Raw genomic sequence first — 25,957 nt, forward strand, 5'->3', positions numbered from 1 at the left:
GTGCATCTGTGCTTTAGAACATGCTCTGTGATGAGTAGCTAAGCTAATGCTAACCAGCACCTCTTTCAGCTGGCAGCAATATTTAACATTTATCAGGTGTTAGATAGATGGTTTGACATTTATTAAATGATTTATAGAATGATTGCTTGAAAATCCTGCCCTGCGTTCACTGATTTGTTGACCATGTAACCAACCTTTTTTGATTTTGCAATAATACAAGATGAAACAAAACAGAAGTGACATAAATGCTTTTGTGTCATTTACAACATTTTATGCCCCCTATAAACACTGCCCAACCCTGACTTATGCAGCGATGTTTAAAAATCAGTGAAATTCCTCTTTAAGGGCATTTCTTATGTAGCACACCATCTACATATCTTCTCCTCCTCAGTGCTTCTTGTTGTGCTGTTAAATGCTGTAAATGTGCCAGTTTACATATCACCTCCTCTTGTATATATCCCATAAATGCCTTATATAATACAACATGACCGTTAATGTCAACTCATGGTCTGACACCACACAACACACTTACACAGTACTTTCCATTGTAGCTTGGTTATATACATTCTTGTTTGTCCTCTATTTTTGATGGTGTCATGATATTGTTGAGGACAGGATTGCTATTTGTCAGCATCCCACATCCCAACCATTCTCGAGACATTTCTTGTCCCCACACCCCTAAAAAAATTAATTCACCAGCCTTGTGCTTTGTGGCTTGACGCTCCGCCACAACCAACGGCATGACTATTCATCTTGAGCTATTTTTATCCTGCCTCGTTCAACCACAGTGCCTGTTGGGAGAAATCTTCGAGGTAGAGCAAAGGAGAGCGGAAAGGGGAAACAGCTGAGCTTGGCGTTTTTTCTCTGTCATTTCTTTGTCCTTTCATTCAGTTAAATTCCAATCTGGTCTTTTATTTATTTATTTTGTTGTCCCGTAATTTTCCCTGTAAAGTCAGCCATTTGATTGGCTGCTCTGCTGGATTGGAGATTGGAGAGGTCTTTTCACTGAATAAAAGAGTCTGGGCACAGATTTGATGCTAAAGGCTCTTCTGGAAACTGGGGCCAGCTTCCGAGTGCCAGTTTATATAGCTGTTGGGCTTATGTTTGTGTAAATGTGTATGTGTAGGTGTTTCTGTTTTTTAGTTTCCCATAAAGGCCAAGGATCTGTTCACACTTTACCATTTGAGCTGGTTTCAGTTCTACTGATTACTTTTTGATCTTGCCCTTGATGTGGTTTTAAGTGCTCTAAAACTGCATCAAATGTGTTTTTATTAATGGGGTTGAAATACACTGATAAGCTACGTTATGAACTCTCACATATTACACAAATAAGCACTGATTATCTTGTAACAGCAGCACATGTCAAGGTCTGATATATATTAGGCAGTAACTCACTGAGGCTAAACAAACTGGGTTGAAGGCTCTCTGAAACAACAAGCCTTCTGGGGTGTTCCTGGTCAGCAGTGGTGCCTATCACCAGGGGGCCAAGGAGGGACAAACCATGAACCGGTGACAGGGTGTTGCGTGCCCAAGGCTCATTAATGCACAAAGGTCCAAGCCGACAGAAAGGCTACTGTGGCACAGTTCACAGAATTTTAAAATTACTGGACCATGGAGCAATGGAATGAAGTCATCTAGGCCCATGAGTCCTGGTTTATTTTACATTACATGGTTAGGTACATGTATGGCACTTACCTGGGGAAGTGATGGCACCAGCATGCACTGTGGGAAGAAGATGTTGGAGGGAGTGTGATACTCTGGGCAATGTTTTGCTGAGAACCCTGCATACAAATGTATATGAGTGTCACTGGTGTGTCGTGCCCATATTAACAGAAAATTATATTGTGCCATCTCTCCATATATTCAGCACAAATTAATACACTAGACCTCGATCCTTGTCAGCCTGCACTCCTAAAAAAAAGACCCCCAGTGATGCCTTAGTCATCGGTGATTGGGAGTAAAGAAAGCGTGATTATCATTATTATAGATGACGTAACAGAATTGGCAGTGTTGGTGTTCTCTTCCAAGCACAGCTGTCCAGTGACGTTACATCAGCATTGCTTTGAAAAGATGCACGGTATGTGTAGTCCTAGCCTTCACCCTCCCATCTTGGTAACATCATGTGGTGAGACCTGTATAGCAGATGGAACTGGCTATGACGGGGAGAAGATTGAGCAAGAAGAACAAACAATACATAAATAAACGTAAATAAAAGTTCCTACATTGTTTTTGACTTGGATGTATGGTTTTAGGAACCTGTCCTTTAATTGAAGTTGACCCTTTACATCATGTGGAGGTTTTTTTTTTTTAATTTTAACAAGATTCTTCACACTCATACATCTTACTTACAAAAATGATTCTTTAAAGAATTATTCATAGAAAATGTTCATTAGCGAATCAAAAGAGTGTACTACATAGATGCACACTGTACAAACCCATTCCTGGTACAAAGCACAGAATGTAAAGAGATAGCTTTGGAAGTCTAGAGAGATGCTATTCTATTTCTGCTGTAGACACTGTGTCTCTGATGTACAAGCCTGCTGATATACACTAAAAGCGCCTGAAAAATAGTGCTGTTGGATGCAGTCTTTATTTTAGGTACTTTTACCTTGCTGTGATTTGGTGTTAATGCCTAATAACACAACAATCAACATCCATCACATTGTACCTTTTTGCCAACTGCCTGTGCTCATTTGCTTCGTCTGTATCTTTTTCTCTTGGAGATCATAGTCTCAGCTCTTCATCTGCTGTTTGCTTTTTGTTCAGCAAACTCTGTTTTTTCATAGATATGATGTGGTAAGATGGCTGTGCTCTTTTTTGTTCCATATTCATTAGTCTGAAGAGCTGTCCATGGTGCTACTCCATTTTTCCCCTCTTAGCGCCTTGCACTGGAGTGATTCACAAAAGGTTGTGTTCATTTATCTTATTCATTTATATTTCACAGGTTATTCTCTGCGCAAATAGTGTAGCATATGGCTTCTTTATGAGTATTGAGGTGTAAGTGTTACTCTTGTTTTACCGTTTCTCTTTTTTCTGAATCACTCTGAATCTTACTGCATAATGATTTAGTTTACATGAAGTTCCCTGGTTTGCTGTTTGCATGATGTTGTCAGAAAGCTGCTGCCTTTAGACTAAATGAGTTTCATTTTTTCTGTGCTGTCTTCTAGGGCTGTACAATATATCACTTGTTAATCAGTATCACAGTATTGGCCTTTGCAGTAGTGATATCACTAAGGCTTGTTACTAGAGTTGTCACAACTAACTCAGTTAAACTTGACTAGTTGATTTAAAAAATCATCAGTATAAAATAGACCTCAATGAATGAGCAGTGATTGGCAGTTTGCATGATGTTGCATATTGCTGTGAAAAAAACCCCACATCTCCATTAGGCCTGGGCTGTAACGGTTCGTCAGAAACCAGACGCTCGCGGATTAAAAGGGCAAAAGGTGTTTTAATAGGGCTAGGCAGATGAGTGGTCAAAAAGCAGGTGTGGGTCAAATCCAAAAGACAAACCAAAAACAAAGCGGTGATCATATCACCGAGCAGACAAAGTCAAAAAGGGTAAGGCAAAAACACAGTCCAAAAACACAGATCAGCAAAGACAGGCAACAGTACAAAAGGGCAAAGGCAAAAGGCAAAGTCAAATAACGAAACAATGGTCAAAAACGTACAGCAAATAACACTCAGAAAAACCGCTCAGTATGTTCGTGAAGAAGCAATACCTCGCAAAGAGCTAAACTAAAGCCCGGGCTTAAAAGCTAATCTAACATATGACTGTAAACACAGGTGCAAACAAGTAGTATTCGGGTGAGTGCGACCTCTGATAGGAGCGTGTGAGCTCTTCAGAGGTCATGTGATTCCCCACAGCATTGTGGGTAATGCGGTCCGCTGAGTTGTCCGAGTCGGAGGGAAGTTGCGTAGTCACGTGATCCTCCTGAGGGTTCTGGGGAGTGAAGTCCAAGTTGTCTTCTGACACGTGTTGACGCGTGACATGGGCAATATCTAAAAATAATAATAATTAGCACAATATTTTCTAAGTAAAAAGTCTTGAAGTTATTGTTGATTATATCAGTCAAGAATGTGACCCATCATGTATATTATAAAACTGATAGTACCGATTCTGAAATTTGATTGGCTGAGTACACTCGAGGCACAAATCAAGTTAAAATGAACATAAATGCCATGGCTGGGGTTAGAACACCAGTAGTTTTAGTTGCATGGCAGGAGAACCAATCGCCTGTTTATTAAAAATGAAATGAAATAAAATAAAATTGACATTTTTAAATCAATAGCATTGGTCAAACACCAAGTTAACATTAACTTTGGCGTATTTGTAAATTTCAGCATAATAGTTTAACAACCTGAAAAACGTGTTTGATTTGCAATTAACTAACCAAAACGATTATCAATATCATCTATAATACCAATATTAAAATGAAAAGAACAATATTACTAATCATTAATGCAAATTGTAGTCCAGTACAAAACTTAATGCACATATTTTACATGTACATCAGTATAAACAAACTCTGCAACTGTTCCATATTCTGTGTATAAATATATATTACACTGTCCTTTTTTCTTTTTTTTTTTCTTTTTTTGGACCAAAAATACCAAACGCAGATAGTGCCGAAGAATCTCATACACAGCAGTAAATTAGCATTAAATATGTTATTTAAGAAAAATAATCACAATACACATCATTCTGCTGTCTTAAACCGCTAAGAAGTTTGGTTTATTTCACATTTTACACTTTCTAGTTGAATTTTAACATTATAATCTTTGGTCAGTAGGGGGAGCAGTGCACAATGCACTGCTTGACCACAAACTTTGCCTGTGAGCACAGCCATTGACTCACAATCCCCTGAATACTGTCGTTTTATTGGCTCCCAGCTAGAATATCTGCATGAATTAAGGCGTTTTATGTCAGTGATGTGTAAATGGAGTGCACTTGATTTCATGCACTGAAGCTGATTCAGCCCTTTTTAAAGGCGTCTTTTTTTCTCATTTGCTTATGAAGATATTTTGGAATCTTTGAAAAGTTAGTATTTTATTGTCAAGTCCATCTTTATTGTTTGGCTTCATTTTAAAACTCTCTATTGATTACTCAGTAAATTGTTAAAACAGTCAATAAATTAAGTACGCCCTCTATCCAATCACTAAATGTTTTACTGTGCGCTATGAGGATCCTGACCAATTCTTGCATTAATGGATCAGTATTGTTTTAATGAGGCAAATCGGAATTGCAGTATGCAGCTGTATAATTGCAGTGAGGTGTTATGTCCATGTTGTGCAGCCTTTCTCTCTTCCCAGGTCTGCTTGGAATGCCTTGACTAGGGCACAGAGGCTAGGGAGGTTTCAGCCTGTCAAAATGATGAGCACTTACGTTGTCAGACAGAAATTTATCGGCCCCATGAAAGGATAAAGGGTCGGTCTGCACACGGAAGGGATCAATAAAGCCGCTTGGGGGGGCTGAGCTGAAGGCTCAGGCCGGCACTGGGTGCATGAATCTCGCGGATGGAGTGCAGGCTGATTGCCCTATCAAACTAAGGGCCGTGCATTAACTAACACAGCTTTTACCTTAATTACCACATTGCCTTACAGCCATATAGGAAATGAATAACGCATCCTTCTTCCTCCCCCCCAACAATTCTGAAACCAAAAGAATTCACAGATTGCCTTGACATTGTTAAATAATGATTATTAAATAATAATTAATGATGGTTTATTCCCTATAAAGTAAAAAGCACTGTTTTCAAGTGGGCCATTTTCATGAGCACTGTGTTTTTATTGTATTTTTTGCATTGTTTTCACTACACAGTATTACTTGTCATTTGTCATTCATACAAAGGCCACAGTTTGAGTCTGGCACTCTTTTGAACCTGGCCTTTGGAGAGTGTGCCCAGTTATTTGAGTCTTTTATTGAAGAGGCTCAATTATTATTACCAGGCGTTTTCAAGTACAGCCTTTCAGTGACTCATAGAAGCACAAATGTCAATATCAAATAAATAAAGAAATGAATAAACAGCAAGTGTCTTCAGGTGGCTTTCGAGAGACTCCACAGCATCAGAAGGACTGTGTGTTGGTCCCACTGTGGGCAACCAGGCATTGTTGCTGCCAGACTGCACTCTGTCAGGAGCAGCTCTGTTCGTGTCTGAGTGAAGAATAACATTAGGTTAAGGACAAGAGAACATACCAGACTGGTCACACTGACATGAGCGATTAGGACTTGTTAGGTCTAGGTCATTCATTGCCTTTGGACTCTGCAGTCTTGAGTGAACTGTAGAGATCGGTCAGTCATTGACTTTGTAAAAGAGATATTAGGACTAAACATACATCATTTGTTAATCGATGTAATGGGACTGGCCTCAGTGTGGCTGTCGTAGAATGTTGCAGTATTCGAATGCACGTTCATAATAATTTCTTCTTTTTTTGTGAGCTTGCTGACCAACATGAGCTATGTTCTGTGGATGTAATAGCATTTGGAAGTTAGAATAACGTTTCCATGTTGTTTCAGAACTTTATATACCTTTCCACTTTTGCATACATTTGTGTTTTGCATGATCATGTTTTCATTAATCTGTCAATTCAGTGCAGTAGTTTAATGACAGAAATGTCCTTGTTGAACAACTGGGGTTTTCTAGTTAGCCCACTTAGCCACTTAGGGATTCACCAACATGTGAATTGTGCACAGGTGCCAATATACAATATGTTTTGAGAACATACAGTTCTGTTCTAAATTTTTAGAAACCTGAGGAAATTATATTTAAAAAGTACGTTTTCTGGGCAGTAAGTGTTTAGTTGCTGGGAAAAACACTAGGATTGCAATAAATACAGATAACATTAATACAAAAAGCAGTTCTTTTACATATGTCAGTGTTTTCGTTAAACCATTTCCAAACCTCTCCTCTTGGCAGCCCAGTATTGTTTGTAGTTAACATCCAACACCTGGTTTGGCTAATCAGTGCTTAATTAAGTCACATCAAGTGTGCTGGTGGAGGAATTTAAAAAATCCATGCAATTTCTGGGGGTGTCCAGGAAAGATCTGTGACCAGACTTTGCACTTCAAATTAGCTCACAGAATATCAACTACTTCTTGTTGCTTTTTACTGTATTTATGTTTATTCTCATTTATTCTAATGATATCTGGTGAAATATTATTTATGTTACTGGTAAAAACACACTTATTGCCAGGATAAATAGTTTTAAACAATATGCTTAAGTGCATAAGACTTTTGCACAGTGCCGTATCTGCTGATACTGATTTATAAACTTATAATATTGGGAATAAATCCACATAAACCAGGATTACAGATAAATAGAACATTTATTTCTGTAGTTATAAATGAAGTAAAATGAATAAAATGCAGATATTTTATCACAGTGACCCTCCTTGCCTAAATGTTCAGCTCTTTTACAGTTCAATACATACATTGATATATGTTGGTTTGTAATATTGGTTGAATCTAACCATCTGCCGGATGCAGATGCACTTGTTTTTTTTTTGTTTTTTTTTTGTTAATAATTAGCAACACATGTTGCAGTCACAGTTTGATGTTTTGTCTGTTCCATGCTTTTACTGGTTTTACCCAGATCAGTCTTTGTTTAATTCCTGTTTTTACTGCCGTCTTTGTGTAGATTTGTTCTAAATTACTTCAAAATAAAACAAAAATCCTTACATAATCATATAAGCTGCTTAATATAGCTAGTTCTACTGGTTCATGACTCTATTGTTGTACTTCTTGGACCTTGAAACGCTGGACAATAATTTAGAAACCTACACATTCACTAATAAATTAAATGAGTAACAGTTTCCCCTCAGAATGGCTTCTGTAGTGATTGCAATTACAGCATTGCAGCTCTAACAAGAAATCTCGTTCTTGCCCAGTAATCCAGCCCTGTGCCTTACTGAATCATCGCTTACTCAGAGCCACATATATTTATTTAAATACCCTCTGAAAGTCATTGAAGCATTTTCTTGGAGCACGTACTAAGCAGATGAAGCTGTGTTATCACTAGAGATGCAATGGTAAGGAATTTCAGGGCTGATAAAAATAACATCTTGTTATGGACGATACTGATACCAAAAATAAAATATTTTACTTTCAATTTTAAAACAACCTGCTTTAATTGATTTATGAAGTGAGTAAGGCAGACTAAAATTCTAAAGATGCTAACTGCCCCTGGAGATCCACACTGCTGTTCAAATGCGTGTATTAAACTTGTCAGTTTAATAGTTGATAATAATAATAACTTGACACAATATGTAAGTTATGACAGTAAAAAACGTAAATGTTATGAAATAATTATCTTAAATAATCCAATTATAGTAATTTGTTGATCTAAAATAAACGTGAATACCTATTTGATCAGCGATATTTGGTGACTGCTTCTTTAAAATTATGAGCCATTCTGGATAGCAATTTTTCCATTATAGCTATAAAGCTATACAGCTTTCTCAGTTATTATGGAATCATCTACAGCTCTGTTCATCCTAGAAAATTTCTACACCTTCTTACAAATAGCTTGAAACCTATTCCAAGCTTTTGAATGCTACTGTAAAGTCTAGTTCGAACCGCAATCTGCTACGCCTACTCCAGCCTATCGACTTCCTCAGAAGTCTTTAATTGGCTGGATCAGATGTATTAGTGTTAGGTGAGGTGGGTATCATGTTAGATGCAGGTTAGAACTAAAACTCTAAAGGAAAGTAGATCTCCAGGAGGAGGTTCGGTGATCATTGCTTTAGACTGAATATACTAGTCAGACTGGTGGTATTGAAAGCTCTTACTTCACCTCAGTTGAGCGTTTGTTGCACACTGCAAATCTGTTTTCCTGTAGAAAAACATTGACATCTCTGTCATTTTCACACTGCAGCATCAGAGCATAACTATACACGAGTATATGTGTGCACAAGCTAAAATGGGGTGCTATGTTTTACTAGGGATGCATTGATACCAGTACTGGTATAGGGTATTGAGCTGATACTGCGCTCATGTATGCACTCATATTCAAAAATCACCGATACCAACATTCTGATATCGTGTGACGTAGGCCGAGTCCACACTACCGCACTAATGAACATACAACTCAACCTGCCAGTTAAGGACAGTCCACCTTGGCATTTGTGTGATTTTAGACTGTTTTTTTAACACACAATGACAACTGCTTCCCCAATACGGGTGGAGACATGCAGGCTAACAAAACAGAGAAGTTGACATTTGCTACAAAAGTTCCTTTATGCTGCTTTGCTCTGTTTGACTAAATAGAATAGAAAAGTAGAAACGTTTATATGGTTATTTGTTTTATAAAACAAATGTGGAGAGACTGATTGTCCTACTGTGTACATCCATGTCTGGCTTTTAGCTTTGGTGCACAGTGTTAGTTTCATGTAGCACAGACGGAGCGCTTTCGTACAGAGTGAGTATAAAAATGGTGGGCTTTGTTCGTAGACAATGGAATATTTGAACGTACAGTGCGAGTCAAGAAAGTAAAACCACAAGTGAGCTTCTTGGATGCATTAGCTTTGGCAGTGATTCCTGCTGTCACTGCGCTACAGAGACTGTTGTTGAAAGACACAGATCAGGGATCAAAACTATGAAATGTACTTTTCTTGTAACTGTGCAGAAGTGCTTTTTGTTCCAGCTCTTCACTGCAGCGCTGCTCGATCAAAGGTAACTAATGCAGCAAAGCTAGCTAGTTTACATCATGTCGTATCAGCTAGATTTTAATGATTTAACTCTTAAGGTGCAGAGCACTCCTTTACACTAACAGCTAATTTATACTAAGTACTCAGTATGCTATCAGACTTGGTATTGGCGAGTAGTAAAATATATGTATTCATACTCGGTCTGAAAAATGATATTGATGCATCCCTAGTTACTACTTATCATGCCAATAATAATAATTGCATTTTTCCATTTGTTTTTGCGAATAATATCAGCCACTGATATGCAGCATACCATCATTATTTATCATTGAAGTCATGCTTTGACCAGATCCCAATAGATCCTTGCCCAGAGCTAATGCTCTAGAGGAACCCATCTGCTCCTCACACGTTCAGCATGTCGGCATCAGCCTTATTACAAAAGTAAAAAAAAAAAAAACAAGGCTCTGGATACGGCAAAGCAATAGGTTTGTTCTTTATGGAAGTGATGGTATCGAAGCAGCTTTGTGCTGCCTCCTGAGCGGTTTACTAGGCTGGCTGGTACCTGCAGAGAGAGGGGAAGAGGAGGCTCTTACACAGCCTTATCAGCAGCTCTGTTTGCAGTAATTAGAGCTGTCCACTCCAGCATCTGTGTGCAAACAACATCCTTTCACAGAGTCGTAAAAAACGCATGATGCTTGAGTCGTAATTGTCAGGAGATAAAGAATCGTGAATGAATACTCCTAATGGATCCCGGGCCAGGTAGTGCATGTGTGTGTGTGTCTGGAGGGCAAGTGTATTTTGTGTGTGTCTGTGTGTGTGAGAGCACGTGTTCCCTCTGTGTGTGTGCTGGCTTCAGCACGTACGTGTGTGTATGCTTAGAGAATGTGTGGCCTGTCCGAGCTGCCAGTGTCAGATAAGGAGGCCTTCCTCCGCAGGCTGAGCTCCACTGTGGCTTAGCGATGGGAGGGAAAATTGCCACTTTGTCATGGTCCATTGCACACTAGAGGGCAGTGTTAGTAGTCTGGTGGCACAGGAAAGCTGATTTCAAGCACTTTTGCTGATGTGCTGTCAGCCGACTGTGGATTTTGTTATTTATTTTTTTCTTTAAACAGAATCTTCTCTATTTAATGACTGGGATACTCAGTAAAACATTATGGTTGCAGTGAAATAGTCTGTTTTTTTGACCGTAGGAGGCATTCTGTGACTTCTGCAGTAAATTTCCAAGGCAGTAAATTAAGAGGATTTTCGTCAAGCAGAAAGCAGAGGCAATAAGGACCTGACAGCAGGTGTCCTTGTAGTTTTAGCTTCAGTAAGCGGTGAGGCTGTAAAAAAAGGTATTAAAAGAATATGTCACCTAAAAATGCTAACGTAGCTAACAGTGATGAAAAGTACACTCTTAAAAAAAAAAAAAAAGGTTCCTAAATGGGGCTTGATTCGTATGTATGGAAGAGGAATGTCTAGGAAGAGCTTTTAATTGCCTTCAGTGGTTATGCTATTAAAAAGGGGTTATTCAGAGATTCCTTAACAAAGACAGTGGTTATACAATACTGTGAGAGACCACTCTTCATCACACTGGCCAGTAGGTACAAGTTATTCATTTTTCAATGGAAATCATATTTAACAGAAAATTACACACAAGCCATTTTATTTGTTTTTGTACTTAGTGTGCCCACACTTTGTTTTATTGCAGATACCATTCTTCTATTCAGAGTTTTCAAATAAATCTCTTGGCAGTTTGCATTTTCTCCTTTTTGTGATCCAAGTAATCCCAAACACATTCAGTGATGTTGAGGTCTGGGGTGGTCAGTTCATTGTTCTGAGAACACCAGCAGCTTATTTGTCTGATTTGCTATTTTCTTTTTTATTTATCCATTTCCTTTTCTCAGTAAGGGTTTCTTGACAGCTACACATCCTTTCAGATCCATAGTGTTGAGTGGTCTTCTTTCAGCGGAAGTATGGACAGAAACATTTGTATTTTTTTTTTTTTAATTTGAAGCAAGAGTGGAGCTTGAATTTCTCCTCTCTCTCTCAAAGATGAAAACTATAAATGGCCGGCTTGGTGGTCTTCCAGAGCTAGCATGATTGTGAGGAGTCTAATTTTCTTTGAATATGCTTTTGAAGTTCAGTTTTGGAAACTCCTGTTTTTTCACTTTTTTTCTTTTGATATTTCCCTTCCTTATTCTTTGACTTTCCCCTTCTTTGTCTAATTGAGTTATATTTATTATTCTCAGAAATCCATTTATGTGGATGATTCTACATGACTATGAAGCACAGCTTAGAAAAGTTATAACGCATAAAATTGTATAATATTTCATTAAAAGACAGAAACATTCTTAATGCTACAAACTGATTTTCAGACTTTGGGACACATTTACTTCAAAACAATAGGATCTAACTGCTCACCATGTGGTCATGAGGGACAGTGATACAGTCTTACTTCCTAATCTAAAATGCAGGGGTGTGGCTCAAATAAGGCTCCACATATGGACTAAAACTCTTTGTGTTTCGGTAGTGACGTGAAAACATGAAACATTTTTTTTGTTAGTTTTGTGCTTCACTTTAGAAGAAAGCAAAAAGATCTTATTTTAAAAAAATAGCTTTTTGTTATTGTTTTCACAAGTTGAAATTTATGGGTTAGCGTTTGGAACAGCCACCTCCCAACAGAAAATACCTTAGAAATGGTTGATTTTGTATATTCAACTTATTACTGTCTCAGTTCATGCCTTGGGTTTACTTAGATCATAACATAATCCTTTTAAATAGATAAGATCTGAATGTTTGTGTTTTTTAAATATTTTTATTAGTTATATAGAATGATCCATAGAGCACCATAAGGGTACAACTTTTGTACTGTTTTGTAGTGTATTGTATTGTCACAGACACATTTTGATAATATATAGAACTCTTTAGCCCTTTTTGCTTAGAGTGGGACTTTCACAGTATATGAAGGGTCTTTACATTTTAAGATGATTCTTCATACTCACACATCTCATTTACAAAAATGGTTCTCCAAAGAACCATCCATGAAAATGTTCATCTGGGAGCCTGACAGCATCTCTCGTAAGAACTCTTTTTGATATTGTTAAGAGTGAAGTGTGAACTTCACTTTTAAGACTGACGTATGAACCAGTTAGCCCAGTCTCATTTGCGTAAAACTAATTGACCTCTTCTAGCTTTCATTAATTGCTAGCATTTTTTGTAACTGAACAGTCATGTGATTGGGCTAAGGGCCCATTTTATGTTATTAAAATTGGAAGAAGACCCTAACCCATTCATACCTTACCAGTTACACTTGTTTCTGTGGTACACATTTGCTGATGCTATTGCTAAGTGGGTGCTGTATTAATGTATGTGTTCTGGCCGTATCCCAAGGTCAGTAATTTAACCACCCACATCTCCCTCGTCCCCCCACCTCTTCTCATCCAGTTGCATTTGTACTTCCTGTTGCTATGCCCAATCTCCATGGTAACTCTGCAAGGATTTCTGGTTTTCTGCCCAGCCCTGTTGAATTTTCTTCAGAGAAGTCAATACAGACAGTACATTCTCCGATTTGCTTCTCAGTCACTTTGACTCAAAAGCAGGCGCTCTTTTACTTTTGTCAGGTGGATAACATAACTGGATCTGAAGTGGCAGCAAAGCATGGTGCTGCATATTTGCATTACTGTGCAAATGTCTTAGGCAACCATGAAAACTGTTTAAACTACTGTTTATCTGTCTTGGCAGTAAGTTTGGTTCCTAACGTCTCACTGTACTCTAGCCGTCTGATTTACACTCACTGTACAGCCAGCACACCTGTTTTAATTTAGTGACTGATTGATTAGCTGAATACTAGTTTTCTTTGAGGAGAGATGTGGAAATGGTTAAGCTAAAACAATGGCAGACATAAAATCAAAATATATTGTTTATTTGTATATATTCTAATGAATTGTTTGAAGAAATTACTTACTGTCCAGATAAGTTTACATATGATTTTCTAAGTAGACTTTTGCACAGTACTGCATATGTGTGCTTATATGAATATAACTGTGCATCTAATCCTTTTAAATATACAAGGTCTGAATATGTGATTTGTTTTTCAAATATTTTTTATTGTGGGATGGTAGTTCAGTAGAATGGTCTATATAGCACTAAAAAGGGTACAACTTTTGTACTGTTATGTAGAGTATTGTACCGTAAGTTGCAGACCTGTTTTAATACTATATAAAGCTATTTAGCCCTTTTTGCTTAGAGTGAGACCTTTAAAATATATGAAGTGTCTTTACATTTTAAGGAGGTTATTCATACTCACAACTCTCATTTTTTGAATGAAGTTTTTAAAAATTAAACTCATGATAAATCGATCTTTCTGCTTCATTTAAAAAGAAATCAAAAAGCCCTTACAAAAAAAAATTGAAAAACATAAATACAAAGTTATATATGGGGTGTCCCAAAAATTGACATCATTTCGTAGTCTAATAACATAGCCAATTCTCCCTCAAATTTTAACAAAATGTGTAAAAACTAACTGTAGCATGGCATGTGCTACTCCGGGCTCAAGGAGGACGCTGGAGGCAGGATTCAGTGTTGCAGCAGCCATATTTCTTTAATCACACCAAATAAATACAAACTCAACCAAACCAAAGCTCTGCTAAGCCGGCCACTTTTCAGTGGCTTTCAACTAACTAGACTTTTCAGTCTTTTTACTCAAGCTTTTCAGCTCTTCAGTTCCCGGCTGCTGCTCGTCCCTCTCTCTCTCTTACGCTGTTCCCTCTCAGCTCTTTAAAAAGGCGCTCACCTGAGCCGAGAGGGAACGAGAGCTCGCTGCTCCGCCTCCCCGTCACCGCCCCCAGTTTGCAGCGCGGCCACCCGGGTCAAACATAAGGTATCCTGAAGCGGCCTCGCTGCGGCACAGGGGGCGGGGCCCGGGCGGCGGAGCTCGGGACTCGCTCCTCGCCTTGGTGCCTCTCATGGCTGGCACCATCGTCCTCCTCCTCACGACGTCACTCGCGTGACCCGCGTTCGTCGAGAAGGGGAGTGCTGCAGACCGGAGCCCTAAAGGGGAGGTAACTGGGGGCGGGAGTCTGTCAATCATTTTTTGCATCAACCAATTAAATAACTGCTCTTGGCCGTCAATCACATTTTGCATTAGCCAACCGCAAATTAGAACGAGCTGTCCGTCATTTTTTGCATTAGCCAGTCTAAGGGTCTGTCTGCAGACATGCACCGCCAGCCTGTTAACAACGTCAGCCCACCAGCGCCTCTCTGACACAACAGAGTTTTTGTTGGTTTTATGAGGAAAAATAGCGAATCACGAACTGATGGACAACAAGAGTTACACTGAATGTATATTAACATTCTCATAGTGATAATAAGGTAATTAAATATGGAAACTTTCAAAAGAAAACCACGACGATAAAACAATGTCGGGTTCATTCGCAGAAAAACAAACAGGCTGCTGAAATCCATGAAAGCCATGCTGAAGACGATTAGAACCGTTAGGAATAAAACCTGAGGGTTTTCCTTCCTAACGGGAATTGGCTTGATGGTTGCCGTTAGAGAACTTTAGGAAACAGACAACTGTAACTTATATGGAATCAGTCCCAGAACACCTAATTAAATGATTTGAATCCTTTACACTGTGATATCAACCCAGAACACCATTAGACTACTGAAAACCACCAGGAACCGACAGACACTTTGTTCTATGCCTTTTTTTAACAGGGAGGTACATTAAATGTAATCCTCCAGCTGTGTAATGGGCGAAAATGGATTAAGTGATGATGTCGCTAAGCAGAAGCAGCCAAACGGTAACGTGTAATCTAGATGTTGTGAGAAGGAGAATACTGCAGACCGGAGACCTAAAATTATCATAAGCACAAAACACTGAAGGCAAACAGTTCCATTAGGAACCAAGTGGCTATGAAATCACTTTTTGTGAACAAGCAAAGTCTAGGTGGAAACGGTGTTTGTATAAACTCATAAAAAGACACATGCCAGTCATAACTGCACATATTTCTATATTGTGTTCATGTATTTACCCACAAAGTCAGGAGGAACATGTTCTGTCAGTTCACTGATGCTTTGTGTGTGATGGTCAGTCAGTGTTTGCATGAACTCCGTTCTGCTTTACCTGCCAAAGAGACCTAAGCATATAAGCATGTACACATAAGCCAAAAGGAACGACAGATTTCACGCAATGTAGTGGAGTAAAAAATAAGATATGTGACTTTTAAATGTAGTGGAGTGAAAGAAAAAGTGAAAAAATAGTTATAATAATGTCTTGGTCTGAAATAAGAAATTAGGTGATATTAAAGGCAACTTCAAAGCTTTAAACTATCTTCCCTCTTTTGTTCGTCGGCGTAGCTCGGTCTTTGCGCTCCGCCCCCTCTCACGGCTCTCTCCCTGCTGTCCTCGCCAAGGTTCGTTGCCGCTGTGAGTTCGGGCCCCGCCTTCCTGCCGGCTCTCGCGGCCGTCATCGTCGGGGCCCAGGGGGCGGGCGCATGCCACACTAACCAAGTTTAATTTTTAATATTTTTTTTCAGGTTGAAGAATGGCGTTCACTAGAAATGAAAAGGCATTTTGTGTGTTAGAATATGCTCAAACACAGTCAAACAAAAGTGTGCAGTGTGCGTTTTCGAGAAAATTCAATAAAAAAGCACCGACTGGAAAGCAGATTTGGACATGGCACAAAAAATTCAAAGAGGAAGGCTGTCTGGCATATTTATATATATATAAATTGTATCGTATTAATATTTGGATTTAAAGACTAGTTGGGTTAGAAATTGGTAGTATTGGTATATTGTGTTTATATGATTTGTGTTGTTATGACTGATATTCTTATTTTAGAATCCAAAGCACTGCTGTCAGTTGTATTAAGTTCTACTTATTACCATACATACTCAGAAGTAACTAAACTTCATATTTTGTTTGAAATACTTTGTGTGTGCAGGATACAGCAGGACAGGAGCGTTACAGGACCATTACGACTGCCTACTACCGCGGTGCCATGGGTTTCATCCTCATGTATGACATCACCAACGAGGAGTCGTTTGGAGCCGTTCAGGATTGGTGAGTGGGTGTCAGATCAAGTCTTAGAACAGCGTAGGAGAAGATGGTACAAATTCCCCAAACACCACATCTCCCACCAACGTCCACGCTCTCGTGCCCGCCAACTAATCAATGGGAATCCGTGTTTTTTTTTTTAACAGTAGGGGATATTTTTCTGTAACAGACTGTGCGTGTGTGTATGTTAGTGTCATTGCTGGGAAAAAGCGCTGTTTTTATTGGAGGTAAATGAGTCATCGTCCACTGAGAGCAAACCTTTTTTTTAGTACAAATGTCAGGAGTGACACAGCGCTAAGAAAGACCAAAATGAGTATTACTTCTATTACAGCAGGGAAAACAAAACTTTTAAAAGCGGTGAAAGCTGTAAATTAGCTCTGAATCTGTGTAGGTAAGGGACAGTTTAATTAATTAATGTTGTAACAGATCCATAAAGATAAGAAATTAGCGCTCACACAAGATTGAACATTCAGTTAAGATCAGCAGAGTGGAAGCTGAGTGAATGTGTGTGCCTGTCTTTTGTGATGGGACACCTTTTATTGCTGACGGATATGACATTTAACCAAATTGAAGGGAAAAAGACAGGAGGTAAAGGGTTTTGAAGGGCAGCTGGGCTGTTAATATTTAATGGAATTGATTCTTGAATTTCCCTAAGGATCAGGAACTGCGAACCAGGCAGCAAGAAAGTAGGTTCTGCACCCAGTTGGACCAGGTCAGTCCCAGTCAGACACCTCATTCTGTACTGAGGCGGACGAAAGTTTATTGATCCACCCGGTGGGGAGTTTAGCTGAGCTTGGGGTGCAGAAGTTGATTTAATTAGGCAGCAGAGAGGCTAATGAGAGGTCTGACAATACACTGAGGAAGTGGACAGAGACAGAGAGGGAGGCAGAATAGCTGACCCAGACTGGGGCAAGGTGACCTAGCGCAGCAGCAGGGCTCTGGGGAATTAATAAAACATAAAGTTCTAATATAATAATAAGTTGTAGGTATTTGCTCTGTATGAATGCTAATGTGTTACACTGGCCTTTCTTATAGAAAGGGCAAAGAAAGTTAGCTATGGCTGACAGAGTAAGAAGGCAAAACAAAGGAATCGGTGACCTGTGTATATGCAGAAAGGCAGAATTTAGCTTAAAGCATGCGCTTCGAGTTTGAGGACATGTACAGTTCACTGGCTGCTTTTGGCCAAATGGTGGTCACCCACCTCACTGAAACAGTCAAGTACATGCTGAAAGAGTGCCTGTGAAAAGTAGGGCCCGAATGATATATCAGTAGGCAAATAATATTGGCCTATATTAAGGTTCCACCAGTCCCTAACTCGTATTGATGAAAGTCCTGCCAGTGAAGCGGCAGTGGCTTCAGTGTTAAAAAAAACACACTTTAATTTGAGGAAAACCATTCGCTAAGGATTTAATGGGTTGTGGCATCGGCCTGAGGAGGGGCCGAGCCATACTGGCTGGGGAGCTAAGGAGGGCCTAATGAAAACATGCACATGGAGGCCAAATACGGGTGCAAAGCAGAGCTTTTTTTGGGGGAAAAAAAAACAAAACTGAAAATAGAGCCTATAGGGGCTCCTTTGCAGACTATTGCTCTCCAGTCAAAGTTCTCTCTCCAAAGTTCTCGCTCCCACTAACTCAAAGAGGCTCAGATTTAAAGTGTCCTAGCTCCTTCCCAGACCAGTCCCAGCTGTCTATAATCAGAGGAGGAGCCTTACGGCTGGCCAGAACAGCATTTTACAGGTTTTGAAAAGTAAATATTATTGTTTTTAAGGGTGGCCTTCTAGAGGAGTACCCCAATACTCGTTCTGAAGGCCACCCTTCTTATTTTAAGTATTGTCATTTATTTTTAGATCGTTAGATATTTTGTTTTTTAAGATAAAATGTGCCAGTTTTTGATTTGTAACAATTTTACCAAGGACTTTGGGTTGAATATTTAAGAGGCTAAACAGAACTAGGGGGCAGGTTTGATAGTGACAACATCTACAAAGTTGTAGATGTTCGGCTTTTTTTTATTGTCATCGTCCAAACCTCTGGAAGCAATATCATCACAAGATCTGTTTGTCACATGTATCATAAAGAGGGTTTCCATGGTCAAGCCAGCTACACACAAGCCTAAGATCACTATGCGCAATGCAAAGCGTCGGCTAGAGTAAAGCACACTGCAGCTGGATTCTGGATCATGGTGACTGGACCAACAAAAATGCTAAAGAAATACTTGGAAAAAAAGCTTTTTACATTAACTTACATTGAAAGTAAAGAAGGTTTTTGCCTTCTTCTGTAAAGGCATTTTACTTTTGGACAAAGATGACATATAAATTACTAAAAACATCCATTTTTGCCCTAGTATTCAGAACTATATAACAGCTCATGATTGTGTGTGAACACTACGTGACAGAAGTGAAGTAAGGTTAAAGAGCATAATTAATGAAAAAGAGTGTATTTTTTAAGTTGCACTATTAGCTGTTCCAGCTGTTAGCTATTATAGCTATTCTCACCCCATGTCTGTTAGCCTCTGCCTTTTGCATCTCCACAACATAAATGCTGATGTAACATCACCCTTGTCCCCTGGTTTAATACTTGGAAACGTATCTTGTTAGCCGTTAGCAAGTAGACCAGTGGAGCAATGTTATATACATAAGCTAAGGTAATAATGTTAACCAATTTAGCCATCTCGTTAAGGTTATGACTGCTGCAGGCCACTGGAGTTCCTCCACACAAAACTTGTCAAAGCATGTCTTTATGGACCTTGTTTTGTGCACAGCGGCACAGTCATGCTGGAACAGGAAAAGGTCTTCCCCAAGCTGTTGCCACAAAGTTGCAAGCATATAATTGTCTAAAATGTAGCATTAACATTACTCTTCACTGGAACTAAGGGAGCCCAAACCCTGAAAAACTGCCCTAGACCGTTATCCCTCCTCCACCAAACTTTACAACACTTAACACCTCTCCAGCCAAAAACACTTGGCATTGTGCGTAGTATAACACATCTAACAAGAAAGGAACCCTCTTGTGTATTTTATATAGTGAAAGAAAACATGGTAGTTCTGGGTCTGTGTGCTAAAATTAATAAAATTATTTTACTGTTGCCAGTGGGGGCGTGTATGCAATAAATACAATATTAATATACAATATTAAATAATATCAGCCAATATTACCAGACATTTTTTGTCCCTTAAAATTGGTATCGGGATCATATCAGTCAAACCCTGAACAAAAACCTGTGTCAGTCTGACCTGCTGTATGTGAGTAAAGGCTGGGTTTACTGTATGCTTTGTGGTGAAGGGGCTGGGCTCCCATCACACCCACACCAGCTGTCTGCTCTCTGCCAGCTCCGCTGTTGCTATGGCACCGATTATTGGAGCGAACAGCCTTTTTAAAGCAAGAGTCGAGGAAGCTGTGTGCATTATATTCTGTCGGTGCATGTGTATTGAGCCCAATAACAGCATAAGGTCCTTAGATTGTGTCTCCTGCACAAATCTTACAGTGTTTGGCATCATTATTTAGGTTCTGATGCATAATGTAGTGAGAGTAGAATTTCACACGCAGACACTGTTGTTTTCGAATCCAGGTCGACCCAGATAAAGACGTACTCCTGGGACAATGCGCAAGTCATCCTGGCCGGCAATAAGTGCGATATGGAGGAGGAGAGGGTTGTGTCTGTGGAGAGTGGCAGGCTGCTGGCTGAACAGCTGGGTAAGTCCATTCCCTCTGCTGCAGCTGTGCTTCTTTCTCCAGGGCACCAATCAGCTGCGTCCATCTGACACAGGGAACTAGTCGTCAGGGCCGCTCTGGGCCAATCAGCTGTAACTCCCTGACCTAGAGTACCTGACGTACTCTATTCCCAGTGCACTGGAGTTTAATGAATCGGAAGCAATATACAGTTGTAGCAATGCATTTCCTGATTTGGCATGTAAGTGTACAAGATTTCTTCCGTGGACAAGAAGATGATGAAACATATAATTGGAGTGTATCAGCCCCTAAAGTGTACACCATAGAAAATCAAGTTAGACAGTAAAAATGCCTTTGGTTAATGTAGCATACCTTCACTGTGAATAAATTAGAGCATATGGAGTGTGCTGTTTGAGCTCACAGCTCATGCGATAATTAAACACATCTAATTAGATGACACTAACCACTTGCAAACCACACCTCTCATAGCCTAGGCCATTGGTGTGGGGAAAACAACAAAAAAAAACTTTCTTTAGAAAGGGAACTCACAGTCTAATCTAAATATATGGTAAAACTGTCCAATATGTCATTTGTTAATCATTAATATGATGTGTACATTTGTAGTAGTAGAGTTTTTATGTTGTGTGCTATGAGCACTCTGACCAATCTCAGATGTTTCAGATGTGTTTCAGTGAGTTTTTGATGAATCAAGGCATTCACATAATGCAGAAAACATAAATAACTTTGATAAAAAATGGTGAGAGCCAATCTTTAATCGTGTCATCAGACGTTGACTGATGGGTCTTTAATATACTGCAAGGCAATTGTAATATTTAGCCATGTAATTGCAATATGGTCTTCTGCATATATCCTGCATCCCTAGTATTGATGTAATACAGTTGTTTTATCGAGTTAACCAGATAATTGAACGACTGCCTTGATGGCCCCATTTTATAAATTTTTTCGTATCTTGTTTTTTGTTCCCGAAGTCCACTTATGGCACCAAAATTCATTCAGTTTTACAATTTCTAGTGTCTTGTTTAACATCTCGTTTTGTGTTTTTTGCTGATATATGTGCAACAGATTGAGACTGAAATTCATCTGTTTCGGTCACGTAATCTTTTTTATTACAGTGGCTGTATTAATGACCGTCTCCTGCTGTGTCTCAACAGCGAGTGACGGTACATAATTAAAAGATAGCAAATCTCAGTTCTACAGAAAACAGCAATGTGTTCAAAACAGAAAAAGAATGGGTTTGATTATTTTTATATGTGTGTGTGTATGTGTATGTATATATATATATATATACTATTCCAAAATAGTTGGGATGCTGTGTAAAATGTAAATAAAAGCAGAATGCAATGATTTGCAAATCTCATAGACCCATATTTTATTCACAATAGAACATAGAACACATATCGGATGTTGAAAGTGAGACATTTTTCCATTTCATGTAAAACATGGTGTGGGCAGCTTACACATCTGGAAAGGCACTTGAATACTTGAATACTATGCTGAACCGTATATGGAGGTTTTAAAACAACATATTCTCCCATCCAGACAACGTCTCTTTCAGGGAAGGCCTTGCATATTTCAGCAAGACAATTCTAAACCACATACTGCATCCATCACAACAGCATGGCTTCGGAGAAAAAGAGTCTGCGTGCTGTACTGACCTGCCAGAGGTCCAGACCTTTCACCAATAGAAAACATTTGGCGCATCATGAAATGAAAAATCCACCAAAAAAGACCCAGGACTGTTGAGCAGCTAGAATCCTACATCAGACAAGAATGGGACAACATTCCTCTCCCAAAACTACAGCAACTGGTCTCCTCACTTCCCAGATGTTTACAGACTGTTGTTAAAAGAAGAGTTGATGCTACACAGTGGTAGACACGGCCCTGTCCCAACTTTTTTGAGATGCGTTGCTGCCATCAAGTTCTGAATGAGTTAATATTTTTTATGAAATGGTAAAATGTCTCACTTTAAACATCTGATATGTGTTTTATGTTCTATTGTGAATAAAATATGGGTCATTGTGTTCTGTTTTTATTTACATTTATTTACATTTTACACAGCATCCCAAAATCTTTTGGAATTTAATGGATTGTACATATGGATTGTATAATGGATTGGATTGTGTGTGTGTGTATATATATATATATATATATATATATATATATATATATATATATATATATATATATATATATATATATATACTCTCACACACACACACACACACACACACACACACACTACATCGCCAAAAGTATGTGGACCCCTGCCCATCACACTTATATGACCTTGTTGGACATCCCATTCCAAGACCATAGGTATCAGCACTCCATTTGAGTCTATAACAAGGCAAGGCTTTCCACAAGATTTTTGAGTGTGTCCCTGGAAATTTGTGTCCATTCAGTCCGAAGAACATTTGGTCAGTCAGGCACAGATGTTGGACAGCAAGTCCTGCCTCTCAATTGACATTCCAGTTCATTCTGAAGGTGTTCTATGGTTAAAGTCAGGACTTTGTGCAGGCCACTTGCGTTTCTACACACCAAACTATTTATGGACCTCCTTTTGTGCAGAGGAAAGGGCCTTCCCTAAACTGTTGACACAAAGTTGGAAGCATGTATTTGTCTAAAATGAGTTTGTATGCTGTAGTAGTAACATTAAACTTCTCAGGAACTAAGGGGCCTTGCCTAAACCCTGAAAAACATCCCTCCTCCACCAAACTTTACTGCTGGCACTATGCATTCCAGGTGGTAGTGTTTTCCTGGCATTCACCAAACCCAGATTTGTCCATCAGACTGCCAGACAGTGAAGTGTGGTTTATCATGCTGCTCCAGAGTTCAGTGGCGGCGTGCTTTACACCACTAAAGCCAACGCTTTGCACTGCGTCTGGTGATCTTAGGCTGGTGTGCAGCTGCTCGGCCAAAGAAACAAATTTTATGAAGCATCTGACAAACAGTTATTGTGCGGATGTGGCTTCCAGAGTAGTTTAGAACAATGCAACAGAGATTTTTACACACTGTGGGCTTTAGCACTCGGCAGGCCCACTCTGTCAGTTTTTGTGGTCTACCACTTTGTGGCTGAGCTGTTGTTGCTTCTAATTGTTTCCTTTTCACAATAATACCACTTACAGTAAACCAGGGCAGATCTAGCAGGACAGAAATTTCACCAACTGACTTGTGGCAATGATGGCATCCTATGACAGCACCACATTTAAAGTCCCTGAGCTCTTCAGCACGACACATTCTGCTGCCAGTATTTGTCTATAAAGATTGCACGTCTATGTGCTTGATTTTTATATACTTATACTATGCTACTACGGAGAAGGCAAGCTAGTGGAAAATGTAAAAGGCTATATGTGAACAGGAGACAGAATATCTAAAAATAATATCTTAATATTATACAGTCATATGCTAAACTTTTGGTATCCTTGTTTAAATTACATGTTTTATTGAAAATAATTTAACACATCCTTTACAGAGAACATACTTAATGCACAATTACTGTTAATTGGATTTAACATATTGGGCAAAGAAATAAACCATCAAATTTTGCTTGTGCAAAAGGTATGGCCCATTTTATATGTTATGTTGAATTTTTGTCCAGTATGTTAAACTCAGAAAGTAAATGGAATTTATGCACAAGAATTTTCATAAAAAATGCCATATTAATGTTTGTTCTCTGTTGAGGCTGTGTTAACCTCATTTAGAAAATCAGCAAATTGTAATTTGTAATGTGGTCCAACGTTTAGTTTCGGTTTTCTGTTGGCCATTGACACATCAAACTGTACATCAACTGTACCTTTTTTGTTTTTGTGTCTTCAAGGTTTCGAGTTCTTTGAGACCAGTGCAAAGGACAACATCAACGTGAAGCAAACCTTCGAGCGTCTGGTCGATATTATCTGTGACAAGATGTCTGAGAGTTTAGAGACTGATCCTGCTGTTACCACGGGAACCCAGGGCAACGCCAGACTAACGGACAACCCGCCGCCCATACAGCAACCCAACTGCGCCTGTTAGTGTTCTGCCTAGTGCGTCCTAGTCCAGCGCGTGCGTGTCTGTTTGTGGAATACTCAGCTCCTTAAGTTGAGGCATTTAACCTTTAACCTTGTGGGTGACCGGTGCCGGAAGAAGCCTGTTCTTATTAGCCATGGAAGGCATGTCCTGAGTCATGTGATCCTCTTAAGCTCCGCCCCTGCCCAAATATTGTCTTGCGTTGGAATCTGACTGCTTTTCTTTTTTGTTTGAGAAAAGATAAAACGGCTTCGAAAAAGCCAAAAAGCTTTTATTTTGTGAGCTCTGTACATATGAAAAAATGATAGCTCTAGATGGCCAGGGTTAGGCTCTTCTTACAGCATATGATCTGCTCCGGCACCTCTGTACCACACCCATATCTGACTCTCTGATGTGCAGTGCCTGGTTCTTTTTATTTTCACATTCATTTTCTTTTTCTTCTCTTTAGAGTGGATCAAAGTCACTGTGGTCTTGCGCTGTAACACGACTGGTTCAAATTTCTCCAACATGCATGTATCAGATATTTAGAGTTAATTTGAGCTTATGGTCAGTTTGCTGGTCTTAGGCCTGTTCAAGAAAAGACGTAGATGTAGCTCTTTCAAAGCAGGAGCAATTCATTTCCTCTTAAATGTGGATTTATGGATTTTTTTTCTGGTTCCAGCTGCTTATTTTGTTAGCTTTTCAACACACTGATCTGTGTGGGGGTTGGTGGTGTGCGCACATCTCAAGTCATTTAGAAATATCTGAAATATATAATTGTATATACCTCAGTAGTTTGGATTCGGAGATATTGAGTGAGCCATACAGGGACACACACTATATTAACAAATGTTTCTATTATTAGTAGTTTTTCAGAGAAATCATCAAAGACTTTTTACGTGATTTAACTTATTTATTTATCTATGTATTTAATGTAAACCTGCTCAGAAGGTTCAGAGTCGGAAGAAAAGCTTCAAATGTCAGGCTTGTTTGATATTTGATATATAAAATGAGTGCATGTTAGTGGCCGCAGTGTTCCCTGTCCTTTCTCTTTGTGTTTATCACTGTGGCTTCTTTATCTCTGCTGGCAAAAAAGGTACTTTGTGGTAAAAGCAGAGCGTTTTAGCATCTCCCGCCTCAATTGGTACCTCAGTCTAGCCTAATAGAGGCTTTTATGATGTTTAGATGTTCCCTGTTTTCTTACTGAAAGTGAAGCACGAGTGAGCTGTCTGGGGCAAGAGAACGCCGCAATACTCAAGGAAAGGTCCCAGACAGCTATTTCTGCAGCGTGAGTCAGTCCATCAATATTTCAACGGGAAAACCTGATATGACTTCTTGGATTATAAATAACAAGCTTGTTTATGCTTCCTATTGTGAATCACCACTGCTAGGCACCTGTCTGCAAGCAGAGCTCTCTGTCCCCATTCGGTTAACTGTTTTCTGTGATTGCCAGCCATGATACTGCAATTGTCATCCATGCTCCCCCTGTAAATGCGCTCTTTTGTGGCCACTGTTGAGAGGTTGGACAAGCTTTACGGAATGTTGGGGAAAAAATCTTTTGTAGCAAACAACTCAGTTTTTGTGCAAATACCTGAATTTA

At 39.3% G+C, this 25,957-nt stretch overlaps 1 protein-coding gene across 1 annotated transcript in view; it reads left to right on the plus strand.

Annotated features, from left to right (window-relative positions):
- The window catches only part of LOC118824294 (ras-related protein Rab-3C-like), a 31,322-nt gene extending 5,516 nt beyond the window's left edge, over positions 1-25,806 (plus strand). The window contains exons 3-5 of the mRNA XM_036594337.1: positions 16,575-16,693; positions 20,252-20,376; positions 24,191-25,806. Of these exons, the coding sequence (XP_036450230.1) occupies positions 16,575-16,693; positions 20,252-20,376; positions 24,191-24,384 (438 nt within the window). The 3' untranslated portion in view covers positions 24,385-25,806. The remainder of the gene's footprint in view (positions 1-16,574; positions 16,694-20,251; positions 20,377-24,190) is intronic.
- The last annotated feature ends 151 nt before the right edge of the window (positions 25,807-25,957 follow it).

The sequence above is a fragment of the Colossoma macropomum genome, unplaced genomic scaffold (genome assembly GCF_904425465.1).
Source record: "Colossoma macropomum unplaced genomic scaffold, Colossoma_macropomum, whole genome shotgun sequence".
NCBI lineage: Eukaryota > Metazoa > Chordata > Actinopteri > Characiformes > Serrasalmidae > Colossoma > Colossoma macropomum.